Here is a 27,563-nt window from a genome sequence, read left to right as displayed (position 1 = left end):
GCGCGAGAAAGTCAGTCAAAATTTTGATAGAGCTTCGGCAGCCTAGTCCTCAGATTTTCTTTGTTAAAATCCCCTGCTACAATAAATTGAGCCTCAGGATATGTGGGTTCCATTTTGCATAAAGTCCAGTGAACTTCTTTGAGGGCCATCAAAGGCTTGAGGTACGATGTAAACGGCCGTGGCGATGATGGGGGAGAATTCTCTTGGGAGATAATAAGGTCGGCATTTAATTGTGCGATATTATAGGTCGGGTGGACAAAATGACTTGAGTTCCTGTATGTTCCTAGAATTACACCATGAGTCGTTAATCATGAAACCCACCCCTCCACCCTTCTGCTTCCCGGATAAATATTTATTCCTGTCTGAGCAATGTACTGAGAATCCTGCTGGCTTTACCGACTCCGACACAAAGTATGTTACAGGCCCCGATGTCTCTCTGGAAGAAATCCTTGCTCTAAGCTCATCAACTTCGTTATCCAAAGACTGAACATTGGCGAGTAATATACTCGGAAGCGGTGGGTGGTATGCGTGTACCAGTAGACCACCTTGAGTGCCTCTCCACTGCCAGTGATGGTTTGGGTTGGCCTCTGGAATAAGTTAAATTGCTCTGGGGAGAGTAAACAAAGAATCTTCTCCATGGAAGTTGTATTCCTGGACATAATGCTGGTAGTTCTGGTGAGTTACCGCCGCTCTAATATCCAATAGTTCTTCCCAACTGTACATAAAGACACAAAACATTTCCTGAGCTAATAATGTAAAAAATAGTACAAAAAAAATAAAAATACTGCAAAGTTTTCTAAGAGCTAGTCGCTATGCTACCATCTCAGTCGGCACTGTCATACTACACCGGCTCCAACGCTCGTCAGAGGTTTCAGGGTTTACAAACAATTACAGACTACAAAGGGAAGCACAGAAGCACTGCCCAGTGACAGGAGCCTACCAGACGAGCGAAATTACTTTTATGCTCTCTTCGAGGCAAGTAACGCTGCATGAGAGCACCAGCTGTTCTGGACGACTGTCTGATCACTCTCTCCACAGCCGATGTGAGTGAGACCTTTAAACAGGTCAACATTCACAAGGCCGCAGGGCCAGACGAATTACCAGGACGTGTACTATGAGCATGCACTGACCAACTGGAAAGTGTCTTCACTGACATTTTCAACCTTTCCCTGTCTGAGTCGGTAATACCAACATGTTTCAAGCAGACCACCATAGTCGCTGTGCCCAAGAATACTAAAGTAACCTGTCTAAATGACTCCCGACCCGTAGCACTCATATCTGTAGCCATGAAGTGCTATGAAAGGCTGGGCATGGCTCAAATCAACACCATTATCCCAGAAACCCTAAACCCACTCCAATTTGCACACCACCACACTCCACACTGCCCTTTCACACCTGGACAAAAGGAACACCTATGTGAGAATGCTATTCATTGACTACAGCTCAGCATTCAGCACCATAGTGCCCTCAAAGCTCATCACTAAGCTAAGGACCCTGGGACTAACCACCTCCCTCTGCAACTGGATCCTGGATGGGCTGCATCCAGGTGGTAAGGGTAGGTAAATTCACATCCGCCATGCTGATCCTTAACACTGGTGCCCCTCAGGGGTGCATGCTCAGTTCCCTCCTGTACTCACTGTACTTTGAAGAATTTGAAGAATTTTAGATTCTTCAAAGTAGCCACCCTTTGCCTTGATGAAAACTTTGCACACTCTTGGCATTCTCTCAACCAGCTTCACCTGGAATGCTTTTCCAACAGTCTTGAAGGAGTTCCCACATATGCTTTGCACTCGTTGGTTACTTTTCCTTCACTCTGCGGTCTAACTCATCACAAACCATCTCAATTGGGTTGAGGTCGGGGAATTTTGGAGGCCAGGTCATCTGATGCGCACTCCATCACTATCCTTATTTGTCAAATAGCCCTTACACACCCTGGAGGTGTGTTTTGGGTCATTGTCCTGTTGAAAAACAAATTGTAGTCTCACTAAGAGCAAACCAGATGGGATGGCGTATCACTGCAGAATGCTGTGGGATCCATGCTGGTTAAGTGGGCCTTGAATTTTAAATAAATCACTGACAGTGTCACCAGCAAAGCACTCCAGCACCACCACACCTCCCCCTCCATGCTTCATGGCGGGAATCACACATGCGGAGATCATCCATTCATCTACTCTGCGTCTCACAATCACACAGCGGTTGGAATCAAAAATCTCACATTTCCACCAGTCTAATGTCCATTGCTCGTTTTTCTTGGACCAAGCAAATCTCTTCTTCTTAGCAAGATGGCGTCGACAGAGAGGGTCACCTCACATCAAGTCCTTAGGAAACTATGCAGTATTTTGTTTTTTTATTTATTATTTCTTGCATTGTTAGCCTAGAAAATCTGAAGTATTATTACATACAGCCGGGAAGAACTATTGGATATCAGAGCGACATCAACTTACCAGCACTACGACCAGCAATATGACTTTCCTGAAGCGGATCTTTTGTTCAAACCACCTAAGGCATTCAAAATGTTTCCAGAGGCTGACCCAAAACAACGTCACCGCAGGAGAGGTAGACGGAGCGGCCTTCTGGTCAGACTTGGTCAGACACCACCTACCGCTTCCGAGTATCTAACTCCCTAATGTCCAGATTCTTGATAACACGGTAGACGGAATTAGGGCTAGGGTTGCTTTCCAGAGAGACATCCGGGACTGTAACATACTCTGTTTCATGGAAACATGGCTCTTTGGGGACATGCTGTCGGAATCGGTTACAGCCACCGGGATTCTTTGTGCGTCACGACGAGAGGAATAAACATTGGGGGTGGGGGTGTATGTTTCATGATTAACAACTCATGGTGTAATTGTAACAACATACAGTACAGGAACTCAAGTCGTTCTGTTTACTGGACCTAGAATTCCTCACAATCAAATGCCATCCGTATTATCTCCCAAGAGAATTCTCATCGGTTATTGTCACTGCGGTGTATATCCCCTCCCAAGCAGACACCACGACGGCCCTCAAGGAACTCAACTGTACTCTATGCAAACTGGAAACCATATATCCGGAGGCTGCTTTTATTGTAGCTGGGGATTTTAACAAAGCAAATTTGAGAAGAAGCTTACCTAAATTCTATCAGCATATCGATTGTAGTACCCAGGCTGGCAAAACACTGGATCACTGCTACTCTATCTTCCACGATGCATACAAGTTCCTCCCTTGCCCTCCGTTCGCCAAATCCGACCACGACTCCATTTTGCTTCTCGCCTCCTATAGGCAGAAACTCAAACAGGATGTACCCGTGACGAGGACCATTCAACGCTGGTCTGACCAATCGGAATCCACACTTCAAGATTGTTTTGATCACGCAGACTGGGACATGTTCCAGATAGCCTCAGAAAATAATATAGGTTTATACGCTGATTCAGTGAGGGAGATTATAAGGAAGTGCATAGGAGATGTTGTTTCCACTGTGACTATAAAAACCTACCCTAACCAGAAACCGTGGCTAGATGGCGGCATTCGCGCAAAACTGAAAGCGTGTCCAGCCGCGTTAAACCATAGAAAGATGACCGGGAATATGGCCGAATACAAACAGTATAGTTAATCCCTCCACAAAGCAATCAAACAAGCGAAAAGTCAGAATAGGGACAAAGTGGAGTCGCAATTCAACGACTCAGACACAAGACCTATTTGGCAGGGTCTACAGGCAATCACGGACTGCCAAAAGAAAACCACCATGTCACGGACACCGACATCTTGCTTCCAGCAAAACTAAACACCTTCTTTGCCCGCCTTGAGGATAATACAATGCCACTGACGTGGCCCGCCATCAAGGACTGTGCCCTCCCCTGTCCTTCTCCATGGCCAACATGAGTAAGACATTTAAATGTGTTAACCCTCGCAAGGCTGCGGCCCAGATGGCATTCCTAGCCTCGTCCTCAGAGAATGCGCAGACCAGCTCGCTGGTGTGTTTATGGACATATTCAATCTCTCCCTATCCCAGTCTGCTGTCCCCATATGCTTCAAGATGGCCACCATTGTTCATGTACCCAAGAAGGCAAAGGTAACTGGACTGTCATCATGAAGTGCCTTGAGAGACTATTCAAGGATCATATCACCTCCACCTTACCTGTCACCCTAGACCCACTGCAATTTGGATACCACCCCAATAGGTCCACAGACGATGCAATTGCCATCACACTGCACACTACCCTATCCCATCTAGACAAGAGGAATATCTATGTAAGAATGCTGTTCATTGACTACAGCTCAGCATTCAACACTATAGTACCCTCCAAGGTCATCATTAATCTTGAGGCCCTGGGTCCCAACCCCGCCCTGTGCGATTTGGTCCTGGACTTCCTGATGGGCCACCCCCAAGTGGGGAAGGTAGGAAACAACATCTCCACTTTGCTGATCCAACACTGGGGCCCCACATGGGTGCGTTCTCAGACCCCTCCTGTACTCCCTGTTCACCTGTGACTGCGTGGCCATTCAACTCGATCATCAAGTTTGCAGACGACACAACAGTAGTAGGCTTGATCACCAACAACGATGAGACAGCCTATAGATAGGAGGTGAGGGAACTCGGAGTGTGGTGTCAGGAAAACAACCTCTCACTCAACATCAACAAAAGAAGGAGATGATCGTGGACTTCAGGAACAGCAGAGGGAGCACCCCCCTATCCACATCGATGGGACAGCAGTGGAGAAGGTGGAAAGTTTCAAGTTTCTCGTGGAAAGTTTCAAGTTTCTCCACTGCTGTCCCCTTCAACCTCAGGAGGCTGAAGAAATTTGGCTTGTCACCTAAAACCCTCACAAACTTCTACAGATGCACAATTGAGAGCATCCTGTCGTGCTGTATCATCGCCTGGTATGACAACTGCACCGCCCACAACCACAGGGCTCTCCAGAGGGTGGTGCAGTCTGCCCAACGCATCACCGGGAGCAAACTACCTGCCCTCCAAGACACCTACAGCACCCAATGTCACAGGAAGGTCAAAAAGATCATCAAGGACATCAACCACCCGAGCCACTGCCTGTTCACTCCGTTACCAACCAAAAGGCGAGGTCAGTGCAGGTGCAACAAAGCTGGGACCGAGAGACTGAAAAATAGTTTCTATCTCATGACCATCAGACTGTTAACAGCCATCACTAACACAGAAAGGCTGCTGCCTACATACAGACTTGAAATCATTGGCCACTCTAACAAATGGATCACCCGTCACTTTATTAATGTCACTTTAATAATGTTTACATATCTTGCACTACTCATCCCAGATGTTTCTACTGATTTTATACCAGCTGTTGCATCTTGTCTATGCCGGCCCATCCATATATTTATATGTACATATTCTTATTCCATCCCTTTACTGAGATTTGTGTGCATTAGGTTGTTGTTGTGGAATTGTTAGATTACTTGTTAGATATTGCTGTATTGTTGGAACTAGAAGCACAAGGATTTCGCTACACTCGCAATAACATCTGCTAACCATGTGTATGTGACCAATACAATTTATTTTATTTTATTTATAGTTTTCCTTTAGTAGTGGGTTCTTTGCAGCAATTCGATCATGAAGGCCTGATTCACACAGTCTCCTCTGAACAGTTGATATTGAGATATCTGTTAATTTTACCATTTTATTTAACCTTGATTTAACTAGGCGAGTCAGTTAATTAAGAACGAATTCTTATTTACAATGACGGCCTACCAAAAGGCAAAAGGCCTCTTGTGGAGTTGTGGGCTGCGATTCAAAATAAAATAAATAAAATAAAAAATATGACAAACACACTACATGACAAGAGAGACAACACAACACTACATAAAGAGAGACCTAAGACAACAACATAGCATGGCAGCAACACATGACAACACAGCATGGTAGCAACACAACATGACAACAACATGATAGCAACACAACATGGCAGCAGCACAACATGGTAGCAACACAAAACACGCTAAAAACATTATTGGGCACAGACGACAGCACAAAGGGAAAGAAGCTAGAGACAACAATACATCATACAAAGCCACAACTGTCAATAAGAGTGTCCACGATCAAGTCTGAATGAAGAGATTGAGATAAAACTTTCCAGTTTGAGTGTTTGTTGCAGCTTGTTCCAGTCACTAGCTGCAGCGAACTGAAAAGACAAGTGACCCAAGGATGTGTGTGCTTTAGGGACCTTTAACAGAATGTGACTGGCAGAACAGGTGTCACCCGATATGGATGAAAATACCCTCAAATTAGAGCTGACAGTCTGAACTTTAACCTCATAGTCATCATATAAATTCTAATCCAATGTACTGGGGTACAGACCCAAAACAACAAACAAGTGTGTCATTGTCCCAGTACTTTTGAGGCTCACTGTTCATAAACACAATGTGATCCTGTTAACCCAAACCTTTTGTTCATGTTAGCCCAACTTACAGTATATTATGTTGCCTTGGACCAGAAAGGACGCATTTACGTCTGTATCAATGTCATATCGCTGACTCTACCTTTAAAAGTAACATTAAAATAAGCAAATCCCAGAAAGTTATTTCAGTCTTAGCCTCTTCCCTGGGTGAAACAGTGGGAGTTCCCATCAGATCTAAGAACCTGTATTGTACTGTATTACTAGGCAGAGCTCTACATGCTCTCGTTTAAACCTGGGGTGGCATCGGTAGTCAACACACTTATTCCTCTACAGCTAAATATATACATTCGCTTGACAGTTTATTGGCCACACCCATCTAGTAGCGGGTCAGACCTCCAGAACAGCCTGAATTCAGAACAGCCTGTCCCATTGACCCCAGGCAGGATGGGGCCATGGACTCATACTGCTTATACCAAATCCTGACTCTGTCATCAGCATGACACAACAGGAACCGGGATTCGTTGGACCAGGCAATGTTTTTCCACTCCTCAATTGTCCAGTGTTGGTGATCGCGTGCCCACTGGAGCCACTTCTTCTTGATTTTAGCTGATAGGAGTGGAACCCAGTGTGGTCTTCTGCTGCAATAGCCCAACCATGACAAGGACCGAGAAGTTGTTCTTTCCGAAATGCCGTTCTGCAGACCACTGTTGTACTGCATCGTTATTTGCCTGTTTGTGGCCCGCCTGTTAGCTTGCACGATTCTTGCCATTCTACTTCGACCTCTCTCACCCGCAAGCTGTTTTCGCCCAAAGGACTGCCGCTGACTGGATGTTTTTTGTTTGTCGCCACATTCTTGGTAAACCCAAGACACCGTCCGTTTCTGAGATACTGGAACCGGCACGCCTGGCACCAATGATCATATCATGCACAAAGTCTCTTAGGTCACTCGTTTTGACCATTCAATCGAACAGTAATGGAATGCATCGATGCCCGTCTGCCTGCTTTATATAGCAAGTCACAGGGACGTGTACTTAATGAACTGGCCAAATTCAATAAAATACCACAGAGAGCATGTAGTTCAGACCTGGAAGAGTACACCATTTATGATGTTGGAACTGGCACTGAGATCAAAATCAATGAAAGAAAATGTATAAATATATTTGTAATTCTTGCCATTTTGACCAGCTGTCAACACAGGAATAACAACACAACATAGCTCACACAGATGTTTATGTAAATGATTAATGAGATACACAGAATGAAACAGCATGGGAATGGCGATGTTTTTGAGGCGGTATTAGCAATACATTCAGCTACAAGTGCCATATAATACTAACCTAGAGACAGCAGTCAGGATTTATTAAATGGCATCAGGAAAGGCAACATGTAATTAATGAATCATTAGTTTATGATAAAACAGTTTCAATAAATGTACTTTTTTCACAGTTTTTAGTCAACCTTGTGAGGGATTGTTCTGGTGGTTTCCTTTTGATAAACACATTGTCAAACAGACAGCCCCTTATGTAATTGTGTCATTTGAAGCATTTGGGTCTGGAAAGCTTCTTCACAGCAGTGCGTGTGTTTTCCTGTCAGTGTGGAGACAGTTCTAGACACAACATGGACCAAAGCTGCAGCCACCTCTTTCCGTTCAGCTTGAGTTAGTGGTGTGGCATCCACCAGGCTCACCCATGCAAAATAGTAACATAATAAAGCAGTATGTGTCAACACAGTGATAATGAGAGCATCAACATGTTGTGGGTCTACCTTAAAGTTGGCAACAGTAGATAGACAAATGTAAAATGATCAACATGGTAACTGGGTGATTCTGCAACTTCGGGCACTTTGGCCCTGCAAGATTTCAGAAATTGAAACTTATTGAAACACCATTTGACCAGTATTATAATTGTCTTTGATTTGTCTAGAAACAATATCTGATAATGGCTGTGATCGTACTATTCAGGAATTTATATATTTTTGTCATTTTCCCCAGACAGCCATGGACAAATGTCAATTCCATCACGTCATTAAAAATCCATTTTAGTTGAAAATGAAATATCATACAATTTATTTAGAACATTTCTTATACATTTGTACATGAACTTGTATTCAATATTATTTTAAGTGATGTTTAAGGTTTTCCTAATACTAATAATTCAATAAATTTGCCTTTGAGACAGGTGAAAAGGTTTATCTATCCTGAAAAATAAAATATTTCCACCCAAACGTTTTGTGAGATTATGATATCAACCACCTATCTAAAACAAACCAATCAATGTAAATGATATATACTATACTAATTTACCCAGAAAATATGGGTGTGGTGGAAATTACATCTACAGTATGTTAAAACAAAACATATGAAAACAATATTTTATTGCAAACATTTTGAAACAACAACCATTGTTAAACATTGAATTAATATAAGACAAAGTAAGATTCCAAAAGTAGCCAATGGGCAGAGCTCAAGGAAGTAGGCCAGTGTTTCTAAGTGATGGGCCCAGATAGCTGAGGGGTCAAGCTGCAGAGCTCAGTGAGCAAAGTGAAACTGTATAGTTTGTGGTATATCCAACACAGGTGTGGAGGGCCACCTGCTTGTGAGAATCACCAACGTGAACTGCCTGGATTTCACTGGTGTATTTACAGAAGTGGTTCTCTGCAAAGTCAATATGCACAATGATTTTTTATTTTTTTTATTTCACCTTTATTTAACCAGGTAGGCTAGTTGAGAACCAGTTCTCATTTGCAACTGCGACCTGGCCAAGATAAAGCATAGCAGTGTGAACAGACAACACAGAGTTACACATGGAGTAAACAATTAACAAGTCAATAACACAGTAGAAAATATAAAAAAATTGTCTATATACATTGTGTGCAAAAGGCATGAGGAGGTAGGCGAATAATTACAATTTTACAGATTAACACTGGAGTGATAAATGATCAGATGGTCATGTACAGGTAGAGATATAGGTGTGCAAAAGAGCAGAAAAGTAAATAAATAAAAACAGTATGGGGATGCGGTAGGTAAAAATGGGTGGGCTATTTACCGATAGACTATGTACAGCTGCAGCGATCGGTTAGCTGCTCAGATAGCAGATGTTTGAAGTTGGTGAGGGAGATAAAAGTCTCCAACTTCAGCGATTTTTGCAATTCGTTCCAGTCACTGGCAGCAGAGAACTGGAACTAAAGGTGGCCAAATGAGGTGTTGGCTTTAGGGATGATCAGTGAGATACACCTGCTGGAGCGCGTGCTACGGGTTGGTGTTGCCATCGTGACCAGTGAACTGAGATAAGGTGGAGCTTTACCTAGCATGGACTTGTAGATGACCTGGAGCCAGTGGGTCTGGCGACGAATATGTAGCGAGGGCCAGCCGACTAGAGCATACAGGTCGCAGTGGTGGGTGGTATAAGGTGCTTTAGTGACAAAACGGATGGCACTGTGATAAACTGCATCCAGTTTGCTGAGTAGAGTGTTGGAAGCTATTTTATAGATAACATCGCCGAAGTCGAGGATCGGTAGGATATTCAGTTTTACTAGGGTAAGTTTGGCGGCGTGAGTGAAGGAGGCTTTGTTGCGGAATAGAAAGCCGACTCTAGATTTGATTTTCGATTGGAGATGTTTGATATGAGTCTGGAAGGAGAGTTTACAGTCTAGTCAGACACCTAGGTACTTATAGATGTCCACATATTCAAGGTCAGAACCATCCAGGGTGGTGATGCTAGTCGGGCGTGTGGGTGCAGGCAGCGAACGGTTGAAAAGCATGCATTTGGTTTTTACTAGCGTTTAAGAGCAGTTGGAGGCCACGGAAGGAGTGTTGTATGGCATTGAAGCTCGTTTGGAGGTTAGATAGCACAGTGTCCAAGGACGGGCCAGAAGTATACAGAATGGTGTCGTCTGCGTAGAGGTGAATCAGGGAATCGCCCGCAGCAAGAGCAACATCATTGATATATACAGAGAAAAGAGTCGGCCCGAGAATTGAACCCTGTGGCACCCCCATAGAGACTGCCAGAGGACCGGACAGCATGCCCTCCGATTTGACACACTGAACTCTGTCTGCAAAGTAGTTGGTGAACCAGGCAAGGCAGTCATCCGAAAAACCGAGGCTACTGAGTCTGCCGATAAGAATATGGTGATTGACAGAGTCAAAAGCCTTGGCAAGGTCGATGAAGACGGCTGCACAGTACTGTCTTTATTGATGTCGAATATTGTACACGTGTTTGCCAAAGTTCTCTTTCATTCCTTTGGAGAAGTACTCCAGTAGAGTCTGTAGTGTGCCGCACACATTTTATTTTAGTGTCAAATGTACCGTGAACTTCTCCATGGTTCCCTCTTTGTTTGTCTTCTCTCTGTCTCTTCAGCTTTGTTTTTCCACCTAAACCAGCATGTCTGCTCACCAGCATCAAAGTCAGATGTTTAAGCTCTTTTGCTTGGCAAAGGGAGCACTCTGTGTACATGCACTCTTTCTTTAGGTCCTCACAGCAGAAAGACTCAATAAGGTTCTCAATGTTGTTGCAGCTGATCACATTGTGATACTGTCGTTTGTCCACCATGAACTGGAGGTTGACGTGGATTTTGCAGAGGCATGTGTCCCTATTCTGGACTGTTGGCTTGACAACCCAAATTCTTCTTTTGAAGAATTCATAGTAGGACATTTTAATCTCTGAATATTCCCTCTTAAACTTATGATAAAGGTTCTGAAATGTACCATTCAAGAAGCATATATTTTTCTTCTTGTTCCTCGTTAGTGTGTCCTTTTTCCCGGTTGCTGCTCTGTTGTCATCACGTTCATAGAATCTAGTGATTTTGTCTCCTGCGGCTGTAATACATCTGTTTTTAATGGAGTATTGAAGACTTGTTGGCCTGTTTCCCTTTTCCCTCATTCTCTGTTTGTGGCTTTGACCAGGCCATACTTTCTCAGGATGTAGCCTCTGAGCATTTTTGAAGCCACTTGTTTGTCCTTGGCACTGAACATGTTTTGATACTTTTGCTTTAACTCTGCAATGATGGAATCTTGAAACAATTAAATCCTTCTCAAGTCATTCAGAGTTCCCTTCATTTGCTGTTTTGTCTTTGTCTTTGGGGAATACCTTTTTTGTATTTCTCAGCTTTCCTGTAAAGCATTATGAAGTTTGACATTTGTCATGCAAAGATCTCTGTATGTTTTTGAGCGACCTCTTCCAACCTTTTTCCTTCCTGCGAGTATTCAACTTTTCATTCCTCTTGCAGACAATGAGGAAGGGGTATTAGGGCATGCATCGGGGTAGGTAAGTTAGGGGCAGTTATGTTGACCTCTGGCTGCAAGTCATCTGGTGACTGAGGTGGTGTGTTGCCTGATAGGTAGGTCTCCATTGCAACTTTTATCTTTAAAGCCTGTCTTCTATTCCATTGGTTGCATTTCTATATTCTTCGCTTGCTTCTTTGTTCTCGCTTTGTAAATTCAGAGATAGATTTCACTTCTCCCTTCTCTTTTTTCTTCCAGTATCTCTCCCTGTCTGTTTGCAGATGTTCCTGGTATCGTACAGGATCCTTTTTTATTTTGTTTCTATGTCTGTGCAGTTTTATGTGGCATCTTCTAATTAATTTAAAACATGATTAAATAAACCTAAAGTAAAAAACATAATGGATCATTTGCACCACGTTCTGTCATTTCCACCATAGTTAAGTTTGTAACGGAAATTACTGTGGTGGAAATTATGCTTAATACAGTTTTTGGAGAAAAATGACAGACTGTTTAATATGCTTTGGCTAGTATTACAACTAGCATATAGTTTACAATAAATACATAAAAATATACAAAATTCTACCACAAATTAAAGAAATTATAGCCTGTTAAGAAATGTCTGACAAAAAGACTATTCTCTACACAAGCAAACTTCTGTACATCACATCTGGAACAAATGTCCGCTGCAGCCATCTGCTTCAGTGTCACATTAAGTTTCCATGGTAACATTCTCTTAAAAAAAGTTTATCAATGAGTTATTTGTCCTCAGTGGTGGAAATGACACCACTACCAAAGGACAGGTACATTTTGTGTGAAAAAAATATATAAAGGGCATACTCAAAATAAATATTGATATAGATTTTATGCCATTGACTCTTTCTATAGTAGATAACATTATATAATGTGTAATTATTAATGTCTTCTCATAGAAAAACATAGTAGAAGCTCAAATGTCTGGGTCAGGGACAAGAGCAAAACAGTGAAATGTAGGTATAAAATGTATCTGAAAAGTAGCTAAAATACTTGATAGAAAGGTGTTAAAAAAAATTCTGGGGTGATTGTTGTGTGAACTTAACATATACAGTACCAGTCAAAAGTTTGGACACACATACTCATTCAAGGGATTTTCTTTATTTTTTACTATTTTCTACATTGTAGAATAATTGTGAAGACATCACAACCATGAAATAACACATAGTTGGTTTGGTCAGGGTGCGACTCGTGTGGGAGAATCTATGTTTTCTATTTCTTTGTTGTTTTAGCCTAGTGTGGTTCCCAATCAGAGGCAGCTGTCTATCGTTGTCTCTGATTGGGGATCATATATAAGTTGTGATTTTCCATTTGGGTTTTGTGGGGAGTTATTTTCTGTTTAGCTGTTTTGTTGCCTAACAGAACTGTGCTCTTGTTTTTCTGCTTTGTTATTTTGTTGTGGTGTTCAATTTATTAAAAATCATGAACACCTACAACGCTGCACCTTGGTCTCCTTCTTCAACCCACGAGAGTCGTTACAATATGTAATCATGTAGTAACCAAAAAACTGTTAAATAAGTCATCATACTGTATATTTTAGATTCTTCAAAGTAGCCACCCTTTGCCTTGATGACAGATTTACACACTCTTGGCATTCTGTCAATCAGCTTCATGAGGTAGTCAACTGGAATGCATTTCAATTGATAGGGGTGCCTTGTTAATTTGTGGGATTTCTTTCTTCCTTAATGGGTTTGAGCCAATCAGTTGTGTTGTGACAAGGTAGGGTTGGTATACAGAAGATAGCCCTATTTGGTAAAAGACCATGTCCATATTATGGCAAGAACAGCTCAAATAAGCAAAGAGAAACCACAGTCCGTTACTTTAAGACATGAAGGTCAGTCAATAAGGAAAATGTCAATAACTTTTCTTTAAGTGCAGTCGCAAAAACCATCAAGCACTATGATGAAGCTGACTCTCATAAGGACCGACACAGGAAAGGAAGACCTTTGCTGCAGAGGATAAGTTCATTAGAATTACCAGCCTCAGAAATTGCAAAAATAAATGCTTCACAGAGTTCAAGTAACAGACACATCTCAACTTCAACTGTTCAGAGGAGAATGCGTGAATCAGGCCTTCGTTGCTGCAAAAAAACAGCAAAAGGACACCAATAAAATAGGAGACTTGCTTGGCCAAGAAGCACAAGTAATGAACTGGTGGAAATATATCCTTTGGTCTCCAAATTGGATATTTTTGGTGCCAACCGCCATGTCTTTGTGAAACACAGAGTAGGTGAACAGATGATCTCTGCATGCGTGGTTCCCACCGTGAAGCATGGAGGACGAGGTTTGATTGTGTGGCGGTGCTTTTGCTGGTGACACTGTTGTGATTTAGAATTCAAGGCACACTTAACCAGCATGGCTACCACAGAATTCTGCAGCGATATGCCATCCCATCTGGTTTGCTCTTAGTGGGACTGTCATTTGTTTTTCAACAGGACAATGACCAAAACACACCTCCAGGCTGTGTAAGGGCTATTTGACCAATAAGGAGAGCGATGGAGTGCTGCATCAGATGACCTGGCCTCCACAATCACCTGACCTCAATCCAATTAAGATGGTTAGGGATGAGTTGGACCGCAAAGTGAAGGAAAAGCAGTCAACAAGTGCTCAGCATATGTGGGAACTCCTTCAAGCTGGTTGAGCGAATGCCAAGAATGTGCAAAGCTGTCATCAAAGCAAAGGGTGGCTACTTTGAAGAATCTAAAATATATATTGACTTACTTAACACTTTTTTGGTTACTACATGATTCCATATGTGTTATTTCATGGTTTTGATGTCTTCACAATTAATCTGTGATGTTGAAAACAGGAAAATAATGAAAAACCCTTGAATGAGCAGGTGTGTCCAAACTTTTGACTGGTACTGTGTATGAAGAAAAGAATGTTGTGAAATAAAATCCTCAACATTTACCCAGAGGACATACTGTGGGGGAAAAAAAACGTATTTTCCACCATAATTTGCAAAGAAATTCATTAAAAATCCTACAATGTGATTTTCTGGATTCTTTTCTCATTTTGTCTGTCATAGTTGAAGTGTACCTATGGTGAAAATTACAGGCCTCTCTCATCTTTTTAAGTGGGAGAACTTGCACAATTGGTGGCTGACTAAATACTTTTTTGCCCCACTGTAGAAGTGTCCGTAGTTGCAGAATCACCCAACTAAAGTTGTGATCACTGTAAAGTTATCTTGTACACTAATATTGAAAAAATACATGCTGAATTGAATGGTAAAATGCCTCGTTGGTGGTTTATCAAATTATGTTTTGACATTGACCATTTATGAATTGGAGACATTAGAACAAATAACACATTTTCACATAGCAAAGAGCCAACTGGCTACATGGACAGACTGGAATCCAAATAACTAGGCTAGATGAGTAGGGTCTATCAGGGGTGCACGGCATGTGGGTCGCAATGTGTAGTGACGATCAACTACACTCCGTGCCCACCAAGTAGTACCAAGCAAGAGTTGGGTTCAGTAGGGTCTGGCTCAAGCACATATGTGTACTAGCGAGTGTTGTACTAGCTACATATCAAGTGTTGTATTGTGCCAGCTAGACAAACCCAAATAGCTAGTGTTGCATTGTGCTAGCTAGCTAATGTGTACTAGCTAGCTAGCCAAACCCAACTAGCTAGTGCTGTATTGTGCTAGCTAGATAGCTAGTGTGTATTAGCTAACTAGCTAACCAAACCAGTATGATTGTTAGCTAGCATGCTAGCTAGCCCAACTGCTACAACCAAAACAAATGTTTGAAACAATAAAAATTGTTTCAATTGTTGAACTGCATCCAGTTCAACATCCATTCGAGGGTTCCTCCTGGCGGGTCCGTCCAGTTGCTTGCTATACTGTCCATCTCAGTGCTCTATACAGTCTGTCCCCGTCCAACTCAGAGTTATAGCTGACTCTATTATGTGACATTACCCTAAACATGATGGAATTCATTGCTGAATTAACTCAGAAACCACACTTGTGTGGAAACACCTGTGGTTTCGATATACTTTCTATCCCTCATTTAATCAAGTGATTCCTTTATTTTGGCATTTCCCAGTAGGCACTTTTTTTTAGAGTATGCACAGTTACTCCGTTAAGATCTGACCCTTTTTTTCAAATTTGTCTAAAATCACATACCCAAATCTAACTGCCTGTAGCTCAGGACCTGAAGCAAAGATATGCATATTCATGATACCATTTGAAAGGAAACACTTTGAAGTGTATGGAAATAATTGTGGAAATTAATGTAGGAGAATATAACACATTCGATCTGGTAAAAGATAATACAAAGAAATAAACATGCTTTTTTGCACTATCATCTTTGAAATGCAAGAGAAAGGCCCAGGCGCAATTTAGAATTTGGCCACTAGATGGCAGCAGTTTAGACTGATCCAATGAACCATTGCATATCTGTTCAAAATGTTGCCTGTCTGCCCAACTGTGCCGAATTGGTTTATTATATACATTTTCAAGTTCATAATTGTGCACTCTCCTCAAATAATAGCATGGTATTCTTTCATTGTAATAGCTACTGTAAATTGGACAGTGCAGTCAGATTAAAAATAATTTAAGCTTTCTGCCCATATCAGATATTTGAATGATTGTTCTCTTTAATCACATTACATAATATTTTAACATGACATCTGAACTAAATGTTCTTTGTGGTATTTTATTGAATTTCAGCACAGACATTTGAATTGTGACGACACACACATTGAGATTGAATTGTAAGAGCTTCTATAGGATTCTATAAATGGAGAGTGCTAGTGCACTTACGGAACAATACTTAGCCTACTGATGCTTTGCCATCAGTAATTTCAGTATATTCTGAATGAAAAGGGTTTGCACAGAAGAGGAATGTGTCATAACACCTTGAAATAACATGTCAGCTACTCTAGGTCAGTTAAGTTATGAGTGATTTATGCCAATGATAAGGATTACAACAACATTTGAATGGAAATCTAAATAATTATGCTCTAAATGTTCCTGTCAGAAAAAGGTTAGGTTTGTCTATGGGGTTGAGGTCAGAGATCCTTGGATATGTCATGGAACTCAACACGCATGGCACTGAAATGAACATAGCAGGGCCAAAGAACCAGTTAGGGTTGCAACATAGCATAACAGTCTACAGATGTATTTTTTATGGACTGTCTGACAGCCATAATTACTTGATTTTGAAGATAAATTATGCCATCCTTGTATATTGGATTAAAGGAGGCTTCCTTTTTGCTTTAGGAATTAGTGATGGAATGTAAACATTTGAAAATGATGTTATCATTGATCACATCAATGTTTGGTGTATCGAATATCACCCTCCCAGACAAAAGATCATAAACTAGTAGGAGCCATACCTATCACAGTAATAGATGAATGTTCTAGAGAGAAAGAGTTCAAGTAAAGCAACAAATGTAAGTTGCACGTGACCATCAGAATTAAATATATTGTATGGCTTACAGCTGAGATATGGTAACCTTGTCTCTTGATCTCTGTCTCTGTCCCTCTGTGTTCAATGTAATTAGACTAAAACCCATATAATCCTTCCAGATAATCTGTGAAATGGTTCTCTCCCTCTTCTCTTCTTCTCCCTTCACAACCCTTTGTTTGTCTACCTTTCTCTACTCCCTCTAAAGAACCTCTCATCAAGCCATGGGCGGGCATTAGTGGGATCAGAGTCAAGCCCACTCACATAAACTATGTCATTAAGGAAGTAGCACACCAGTAAATTAATCCTCTAATCCATTCATTTTTTTCAAACAAATGCTTTTACAGCAGTGAAATTTACCATCTGCATTTCACCATGACGTTGGTTTTTATGGCCGACATAGACCAGTAGTAAAGCTCTAGAAATATTACAGTGGATGATTGTCGCCATGTCCTAGTGGATTACATTGGCTGGACATGTGAGAACTATTCAGTACTCTCAATTACTGGCAACGTATCATCATAAGGTATTAAGTGGTTAGATCACCAACTGTGTCTGACTTATCCCGACGAAGATTGATTTGATAATAACACATGGTGTCTGGTTCAGTAGCTGTCCAACGTCCATTAACCCTCCTTTTGAATCTAATGACTGTCTCCGGTCTCTTCTTAAAACCATGCAGCCATTAACATCATGTAACGTATGTATCTTTCAGATCCCCCAGATTAGTTATGCGTCCACGGCTCCAGAGCTGAGTGACAAAAGTCGTTATGAGTTCTTCTCCCGCGTGGTCCCTCCTGACTCCTACCAGGCCCAGGCCATGGTGGACATCGTCAAGGCTATGGGGTGGAACTATGTATCTACACTGGCCTCAGAAGGAAACTACGGTGAGAGCGGCGTCGATGCCTTCCTCCAGATTTCACGAGAGGCAGGTTTGTACCGAATTTAGTGGGGAATTCAAATGTACTGGTGTAGCCTAACCATGGCCAACATGGTGTTGGAACTGATGGTACTATATGGGGAGGACATGACGTCCAATGGAGGAGCAGCCTTGGTTTGGGTCTTGTCTTTCTTCTCCCTTCATTCAGGAGGTTTATGCATCGGCCAATCCATCAAAATCCCTCGAGAGCCGAAACCAGGTGGATTTGATAAGATCATCAAGAGACTAATGGAGACCTCTAATGCTCGTGGGGTCATCATCTTTGCCAATGAGGATGACATCAGGTTAGTGGCAAACTAGTTCCTTTCCCTAGGACTGTTGTCACATAACCACCATGCTGCTTGTTCTCTAAGCACCACAGTACCAAGTTTCTATAGACTCAAAGCTCATGAAGGTCCAGTGTGCTAATCCATTATCACCACTTATCACAGACGTGTCTTGGAGGCAGCAAAGAGGGCTAACCTGACGGGTCACTTCCTGTTTGTGGGCTCTGACAGCTGGGGTGCCAAGAGCTCCCCCATCCTAGACCAGGAGGATGTGGCTGAGGGGGCTGTCACCATCCTCCCCAAGAGGGCCTCCATCGATGGTAAGGCAAACACATGAAAAAGATATTGCAGAGATACATTGTATTTTGGTGTTCAATATGAATTTAACTTTAGTGGGGGATGGGAAAGTCTGGGAAAGTCTTAAACATAAGGTGATAGTGATGCTCTGTTGGTCCTTTGCCCAGGGTTCGACAACTACTTCACCTCGAGATCTCTGAAAAACAACAGAAGGAACATTTGGTTTGCAGAATACTGGGAGGACGACTTCAAATGTAAACTCACTCGACCAGGTATCAAGTACGACCTTGGTAGAAGAAAATGTACAGGTAGGAAAAAAGGTTATTTCTGACATATTTCAAAGGTTTATCTCAAATAAGCAGATTTACTTACAGGCTACACAGGTTTTATCCATTGTATGCCACCCTTCCTCCCATCTTCAGGGGAAGAGAGAATCGCACAGGAATCTCAGTACGAGCAGGAAGGGAAAGTACAGTTTGTGATAGACGCGGTGTATGCCATGGCCCATGCCTTACACAGCATGCACCTGGACCTCTGTCCGGGCTCCATGGGCATCTGTGAGAAGATGGACCCAGTGGAAGGGAGTCAGCTGCTCCATTACATTCGCTCAGTCAACTTTAATGGTGAGTTGGAAATGTACAGACCAGGGATTGTTAAAAAGGGTCTTGAGAAATTTTGTTGAAGCAGCAGGTCTGGGAACGTTCAATAAACTTTGTTTGGATCGAGTTTGAAATTGTATCTTCTAACCTGACTTTTCTTTTTGTTGTGGCTGTCAAGTCAGATAATACTCTTGATAATTGAAATTATATATTTTTATAATTAAAGCCCAAACAGAGGAAATGTCCTGGTTTCATGAAGCCTTTTCCACTACTGGTTCCCATCACATCCCACCAGAGAGGTCAGTCACTCCAAAAAAGTGTGCATGGAAGTCAGTCTGAAGACATCACTGCACTCTGTGTTAACCTCTTCAATGCACTATTCTTCCACAGGGCAGCCTCTCTTCTTTCTTCATACACAAGAAACACTCCTCTTTTCATCTCCATCTTTCACGAAAAATATTTTTCTTGGAGTCCAAGGAGCTTTCTATGAAAAGCAAAGCTATTTCCTTTTCCCTGTTTGTGGATGACCTTTGCTTGTGTGGAAGCCCTCTGATTGAATGCTTGAAGGGAACAGAGAGTACAGAAATAGCGGCATGTATGGAAAGGAACCCTCAGCAGGAAGAATCTTATGCTCAGCTTTGCACTGGTTGCATAAGACATGAGCTTTAGGTTCACCGTAGGTTTCATTTTTCTTTGTTCAAAGGTAAAAGCATTGCACGGCCCACTAGCGGGTAGCCCTGTTAAAAATCCTTGCTCCTCTATCCAACAGGCAGTGCAGGGACTGGGGTCATGTTCAATGAGAATGGAGATGCTCCTGGTCGCTATGACATCTTCCAGTTCCAACTTTCCAACACCACCAACCCCGGCTACCGGTGTATTGGCCAGTGGACAAACAATCTGCGACTCAATGTAAATATTTGTTTTGGTCTATTTTATTTTTCAATGATGATGTTCACTTTATCAGTGTTGCTATTGCATTGAGGAATGTACTGTTTGTGTTTTGAGTTAACAACCTTTCAATTGAACCAAACTCATTCCAGTTATTCATGCACTTTTATTTAGCTCCATTTAGTCATTCTCTTTCCCCCAGTATGACATGATGTGACTACTTCAGGAGTTCACTTGATGTTCTTCAACATTGTCTCTGTCTCTGTTAAAGGCTGAGGAGATGCAGTGGTCGGGTGGGGACCGTGCAGTCCCTGACTCGGTGTGCAGTTTCCCCTGTGAGCTAGGAGAGAGGAAGAAGATGGTGAAGGGTGTACCCTGTTGCTGGCACTGCGAACTGTGCGACGGATATCAATACCAGCTAGATGAGCTAAACTGTGACATGTGTCCCTTCGATATGCGTCCCATGCCAAACCGAACGGGCTGCCGGTCCACACCCATCATCAAACTGGAGTGGAGTTCCCCCTGGGCCATCATCCCTGTGTTCCTGGCTGTCCTGGGCATCCTGGCCACCTCCGGATGCATCATCACCTTCATCCGCTTTAACGACACCCCCATCGTCCGAGCCTCCGGTCGGGAGCTCAGCTACGTTCTCCTGACAGGCATCTTCCTCATCTACCTGATCACCTTCCTCATGATCGCAGAGCCCAGCGCCCCAGTGTGTGCATTCCGCAGGCTGCTGCTGGGCCTGGGCATGTGTATTACCTACTCAGCTATGCTCACCAAGACCAACCGCATTTACCGTATTTTTGAGCAGGGCAAGAAAGCAGTCACGCCACCTCCATTCATCAGCCCTGCTTCTCAGCTGATCATCACCTTCATACTCATTGGAGTGCAGGTGAGTGAGTTGCTGCCTCTCTCCTATTGCATTTGATGAAAACAAGGCAGTAATACAACAGTGCTTGTTAAAGACACAGGAAATGGTATCTGGAATGGTATACAGGAGAATTAGATTGATCTGCTGAATCATGGGCCACATCAATCTTTGGATCATTCTCTGTATCTCCACAGTTACTTGGCATTTTCATCTGGTTCGGAGTGGTGCCCCCACACACCATCATAGACTATGAGGAGCAGCGTCCGCCCAACCCAGAGTTTGCACGTGGGGTCCTGAAATGTGACATGTCCGACCTGGCCCTGGTCCTCTGCTTGAGCTACAGTATCGTGCTGATGGTGACCTGCACTGTGTATGCCATCAAGAGCAGAGGGGTGCCAGAGACCTTCAACGAGGCCAAGCCCATTGGCTTCACCATGTACACCACCTGTATCATCTGGCTGGCCTTTGTGCCCATCTTCTTTGGTACAGCACAGTCTACTGAGAAGGTTTGACATTTCTATATTTGCTGGTATTTATCCATTGGCAGAGAAAGATCATTTTTTATATACTTAAAAAAGCAACCCTAGAACTATCAGTATGTTTTCTAGAATAGGTTCTAGACTGTTATCAAATGCTTGTTTGTTACCTTTAATATCAGATTTCTTTCCATGAGGCACTCACAGTATGTTCAGCATCCTCTTCATTGACTTACAGCGGAACAATGGTCAGGATTTAAAATAAGGAAGTACACTATAATACAAAAGTATGTGGACGCCCCTTCAAATGAGTGGATTCGGCTATTTCAGCCACACCCTTTTCTGACAGGTCTGTAAAATCGAGCACACAGCCATGCAATCTCCATAGACACACATTGGCAGTAGAATGGCCTTACTCAAGAGCTCAGTGACTTTCAACGTGGCACCATCATAGGATGTCATCTTTCAAACAAGTTAGTTCGTAACATTTCTGCCCTGCTAGAGCTGCCCCGGTCAACTGTAAGTGCTGTTATTGTGAAGTGGAAACGTCTAGGAGCAACAACGGCTCAGACGCAAAGTGGTAGTCAACACAAGCTCACAGAAGGGAACCACCGAGTCCTGAAGCGTGTAGCAGGTAAAAACTTGTCTGTCCTCAGTTGCAACACTCACTACCGAGTTTCAAACTGCCTCTGGAAGCAACGTCAGTGTCACGGCTGGCTGAAGGACTGGACCAAGGTGCAGCATGGTAAGCGTGCATTTTTTCTTTATTCAAAAATGACGCCGACAAAACGAAGAACAAAAACCAAACCGTTACGCTTTGGGCTCTGAACTAAGACAAAGTTAACTTCCCACAAAACAGGTGGGGGAAAAGGGTACCTAAGTATGGTTCTCAATCAGAGACAATGATAGACAGCTGCCTCTGATTGAGAACCACACCCGGCCAAACACATAGAAATAGAAAATCATAGAACATAGACTGCCCACCCAAATCACACCCTGACCAAACCAAAATAGAGACATAACACGCTCTCTACGGTCAGGGCTTGACAGTCAGCACAATAATTGTTCATCAGGAGCTTCATGAAATGGGTTTCCATGGCCGAGCAGCCACACACAAGCCTAAGATCACCATGTGCAATGCCAAGCGTCACCTGGAGTGGTGTAAAGCTCTCCACCATTGGTCTCTGGAGCAGTGAAAATGCCTTCTCTGGAGTGTTGAATCATGCTTCACCATTTGGCAGTCTGATGGATGAATCTTGGTTTGGCGGATGCCAGGAGAACGCTACCTGCCCGAATGCATAGTGCCCACTGTAAAGTTCGGTGGAGGGGGAATAATGGTCTGGGGCTGTTTTTCATGGTCTGGCTAGGTCCCTTAATTCCAGTGAAGGGAAATCTCAACACTACAGCATACAATGACATTCTAGATGATTCTGTGCTTCCAACATTGTGCCAACAGATTGGGGAAGGCCCTTCCCTGTTTCAGCATGACAATGCCCCCGTGCACAAAGCGAGGTCCATACAGAAGTGGTTTGTTGATATCAATGTGGCAGAACTTGACTGGCCTGCACAGAGATCTCAGATCTCAACCCCATCATACACCTTTGTGATGAATTGGAACACCAACTGCAAGCCAGGCCTAATTTCCCAACATTAGAGCCCGACCTCACTAATATTCTTGTGGATGAATGGAAGCAAGTCCCCGCAGCAATATTCCAACATCTAGGGGAAAGTCTTCCAAGATTAGTGGAGGCTGTTAAAGCAGCAAAGGGGGGACCAACTCCATATTAATGTACATGATTTTGGAATGAGAGAGTCTACGAGCATGTGTCCACTTACTTTTAGCAATGTAGTGTATGTTCAGTTTAGTAGAGTATGTTGTTAAATCAGTCAGCCTAAATTAAGTCTTTAAAGTCTTTTCACCTCTGCAAATCGAAATTAAATGAATCAAAGAGGTCAAAAAAGAGGTCAGATAAGCTCAGTGATAAAATGGGTCTCTGAGAGACAAATAAATATCCACTGCATGCTATTCAATTACACACTTACAGCTTAGAACATCTAAAAATAGCATCAATAACATTTAGTTCTCAGATCGCATTAGTTGACATTTTTGACCAGACAGTATTACAACATTACAGTAACAGGGAAGGAGTGTTCTTAGATTGGATGCAAGGTTATTGATGCATTAGACTTTGAGAGGTACTCAGAAAAGTGTAAAGAATTGCAAGTTGATCAATAGGGAAGTGTGAATGTAAGGTGTTGGCAAACTTAGGAGGTTGGCTATTTTTCTTACATTTTTCTACTGACTTCCCTCAATGTGTGAATTATTATTTTATATATATATATATATATATATATATATATGTTTTTTTATTTTTTACTCTACCCCCTTTTTCTCCCCAATTTCGTGATATCCAATTGGTAGGTACAGTCTTGTCCCAATCCTAGACAGGATTGTGTCTGGGGAAGGGTACCAAAACATTTCTGCAGGATTGAAGGTCCCCAAAAACACAGTGGCCTCCATCATTCTTAAATGAGCAATCGGGGGAGAAGGGCCTTGGTCAGGGAGGTAACCAAGAACCCGATGGTCACTCTGACAGAACTACAGAGTTCCTCGGTGGAGATGGGAGAACCTTCCAGAAGGACAACCATCTCTGCAGCATTCCACCAATCAGGCCTTTATGTTAGAGTGGCCAGATGTAAGCCACTCCTCAGTAAAACGCACATGACAGCCCACTTGGAGTTTGCCAAAAGGCACCTAAAGACTCTCAGACCATGAGAAACAAGATTCTCTGGTCTGATGAAACCAAGATTGAACTCTTTGTCCTGAATGCCAAGCCTCAAGTCTGGAAGAAACTTGGCACCATCCATAAATTGTAGCATGATGGTAGCAGCATCATGCTGTGAGGATTGTTTTCAGCAGCAGGGACTGGGAGACTAGTCAGGTTTGAGGGAAAGATGAATGGAGCAAAGTGCAGAGAGATCCTTGATGAAAACCTTTTCAAGAGTTCTCAGGACCTCAGACTGGGGTGAAGGTTCACCTTCCAACAGGACAACGGCCTTAAGCGCACAGCCAAGACGACGCAAGAGTGGCTTCAGGGCAAGTCTTTGAATATCTTTGAGTGGCCCAGCCAGGGCTCGGACTTGAACCCATCTCTGGAGAGACCTGAAAAAACCTGTGCAGCGACGCTCCCCATCCAACCTGGCAGAGCTTGAGTGGATCTGCAGAGAAGAACGGGAGAAACTCCCCAAATACAGGTGTGCCAAGCTTGTAGCATCATACTCAAGAAGACTTGAGGCTGTAATCGCCTCTAAAGGTGCTTAAACAAAGTACTGAGTAAAGGGTTTACGTGTGATATTTTTTATAGATTTGCAAAAATGTCTAAAAGCCTATTTTTGCTTTGTCATTATGGGGTATTGTGTGTAGACTGATGAGGGGAAAAACACAATTCAATCCATTTTAGAATAAGGCTGTAACGTAACAAAATGAGGGAAAAGTCAAGGGGTCTGAATACTTTCCAAATGCACATTAGGTCTTTGTTAATTAATTTTTTTATGGCATGTATTTCTTCATTTATTCATGACATGTACTGCGTTTGAATTGTCAGTGCATCGGACTCAGATCACAAGTCTGTTCTCAGTATTGTTGTTGCCAGCCTGACAACAGAGGAACAACACGTGAAGAGACATGTTGAAGGCCCATAAATAGAGCACCACTCATCAGTGCTTATACTGGGATATAAATCATTCATCCCAGGCTAAAAACACAACTGTCTCCTTGAGCATTCAGATGAAGAAACAACGTCTGTATACTGTGTACCTCCTATTTGACCTGCTGTCGATCAATTCTTCATACAATAATTAGGTATAATAAAGGTATGTCATGGGGATTGCCATGGAAAATATTATGTAAGACAACCTCCATACATTATTATGAATATTTATTGAATGTACAGTTTTACTGTATTCTCAGAATATTATCAGAATACTATATTCTCAATCTCGGGGTATTATCAGATGAATAGATGGAAGGATAGGCATAGGATAGAAAGGAAAATTAGGAAAATGTGTCTTTTGAATTGTGAACGCAACACAAACAGTTCATTTAGTACTCAGCCAGGCAATCCAAACCCTATTGTAAAATGTCTAGGTGTATACTCAGGTATTTATTATTAACCTTCATCCTGCTTTCCCTCTGCTCTAGATGTTCATCCAGACCACCACCCTGACGGTGTCCATGAGCCTGAGTGCCACTGTGTCCCTGGGCATGTTGTACGTCCCTAAGGTCTATGTCATCATCTTCCAACCGGAGCAGAACATACAGAAACGCAAGCGCAGCTCCAAGGCTGTGGCTTCCACAGTGACCTCACAACTCTCCCAGAAAGACGACAAGCAGAACGGAGAGTCCAAAAGTAGTGCCATAGTGCCTGACCGATCACAGTGAGTAAAGCAGCGGTGATATCCACTGATCCCTCACCTGTGCTACCTTATGTATTCACAATGATATAGAAACAGATTAGTGTTCATTTTTCACTAAAACAATTGGTAATGGTCTCTCTCTTCAATGATTTTAGATAATCCAGCAGGAAACCAGAGATGAATACGACACCTGGCACCTAACAGACGACAGCTTATAATGGTCTCCCTTGGCAAAGCACTCCCTCACATGCAGAGAGGGGGCTCCCGAGTGGCGCAGCGGTCTAAGGCGTCACTACAGACCCTGGTTCGATTCCAGGCTGTATCACAACTGGCTGTGATTGGGAGTCCCATAGGGCGGCGCACAATTGGCCTAGCGTCGTCCGGCTTATGGTTTGGCCAGGGTAGGCCGTCATTGTAAATAAGAATTTGTTCTTAACTGACTTGCCTAGTTAAAATTCTAATAAATAAATAAAAGGAGACAGTTTTTGATCAGTGGTGAAGGCTACATTGTCTCATGGGTGGAATGGAAATAAAGGAAAATGGAGATGCTACCTTTTCTGTAATTTGAAATACACACTCACTGACTCGCCACAGATGCTGTGACCTGACTGTAAATGGAACAGTCGACGCATTGGATCATCCTGGATCATCCTGAATCCTGAACAGAACACAATGAACATCGTGGACAGCTTTGCTAGATTTCAGGACAAAGTCTCCTTTTACATTAGGATATGTCTAAGCGACCATGGCAATGAATTAGCTCTCTTTGATTTCTCTCAGGACAATTAGTTGGATCAATAGTGAATAAAATGTTAAACCTTTTCCTGACTGGAGGACCTAAAGTAGGATCCTTTGAGAACAAGCTTTGTTGTTTATGTGATTTATCAGCACTGCATGGGTTGTGAGTTTGTGTGTACATTATACGAATGTTTCCACAGTAGTGTTTGTATGGGTGTCACAACTTTGACACGTGGTTATATTTGACTGATTACACTGGAAGGAATTAGCTTCTCTATGCACCACTTTATCCTGGAATAACTAGTGTTGGGTTCTTGAATGACATAGTGATAAAGAGAAACAAATGTAGGGAATTCTGATTACTGACATCAATACTGCCAGATCTCATGTAAGGTACCATTTTAATATTATAACATTTTCTGTTATGCTTTGGTTTAGTTTGCTGTTAATTGCTTTAGCAGTAATAACTTCTATACGATGCTACTTTCAAAATTGAGAAGCAGTGGTTCTGAACAGGATATTGTGTTCTGAGACAATTGTTGTTAGAATCACTACAACACATGGTAGACACTAGACAGCAACGTATGGCATTTCCGTAGATTGTTCCTAATTTCTTTATAGTGCTGCTGGTGTTGCGGTTGTGAGAACAGTTGATGGTAACACTTGAGTTCACTGAGAATATCACTGGTTTTAGCATCAATGATCACTTGTGTTCTTCAATATTGTGCCATTAAATCACTCTGTGTTCTCAAAATGTATGTTTCAAGTTTCCCTTAAAATAAAATTACTATATCATTTAAATTATGTAAACGGATTTGAAAATGAATACTTTGGCACTGTAATGGTACACAAAATGACGGTAGCCCAGTTCAGGTCACACTCCAAGCAGTCCTACATCGCATGATTGTAGCATTCACTCTGTGCGGAGCGGTATTGCGTTCTGATTTTGTCAGAACACAATGCAGTGGATGTGGCAGTTTCCATTACGTTATTTGCAGTAAGATTCTTTTTTGGCTTGGCTGGGATTATGCTCAAGTTCAGGAAACAAAGTTTTTAATTAAAAA

General features: G+C 42.4%; 1 protein-coding gene across 3 annotated transcripts in view; it reads left to right on the top strand.

Moving 5' to 3' along the window:
- Positions 1-27,301, top strand: part of LOC118400091 (metabotropic glutamate receptor 6-like) — a 38,348-nt gene extending 11,047 nt beyond the window's left edge. The window contains exons 1-11 of one of the 3 annotated variants that reach the window (XM_035796548.2): positions 11,325-11,678; positions 17,721-17,937; positions 18,094-18,229; positions 18,377-18,531; positions 18,676-18,816; positions 18,931-19,131; positions 19,877-20,016; positions 20,267-20,890; positions 21,064-21,375; positions 25,547-25,782; positions 25,917-27,301. In XM_035796548.2, the coding sequence (XP_035652441.1) occupies positions 17,826-17,937; positions 18,094-18,229; positions 18,377-18,531; positions 18,676-18,816; positions 18,931-19,131; positions 19,877-20,016; positions 20,267-20,890; positions 21,064-21,375; positions 25,547-25,782; positions 25,917-25,920 (2,061 nt within the window). In that variant the 5' untranslated portion in view covers positions 11,325-11,678; positions 17,721-17,825 and the 3' untranslated portion in view covers positions 25,921-27,301. Of the gene's footprint in view, positions 1-11,324; positions 11,679-17,720; positions 17,938-18,093; positions 18,230-18,376; positions 18,532-18,675; positions 18,817-18,930; positions 19,132-19,333; positions 19,407-19,876; positions 20,017-20,266; positions 20,891-21,063; positions 21,376-25,546; positions 25,783-25,916 lie in introns of those variants that run through there. The other 2 variants (XM_035796547.2, XR_004828969.2) reach the window with 2 other exon arrangements.
- The last annotated feature ends 262 nt before the right edge of the window (positions 27,302-27,563 follow it).

Source organism: Oncorhynchus keta, chromosome 21 (assembly GCF_023373465.1).
Source record: "Oncorhynchus keta strain PuntledgeMale-10-30-2019 chromosome 21, Oket_V2, whole genome shotgun sequence".
Taxonomy (NCBI): Eukaryota; Metazoa; Chordata; class Actinopteri; order Salmoniformes; family Salmonidae; genus Oncorhynchus; species Oncorhynchus keta.
Note: the sequence above shows the minus strand (reverse complement) of the source record. Positions and strands in the feature narration are given on the sequence as shown.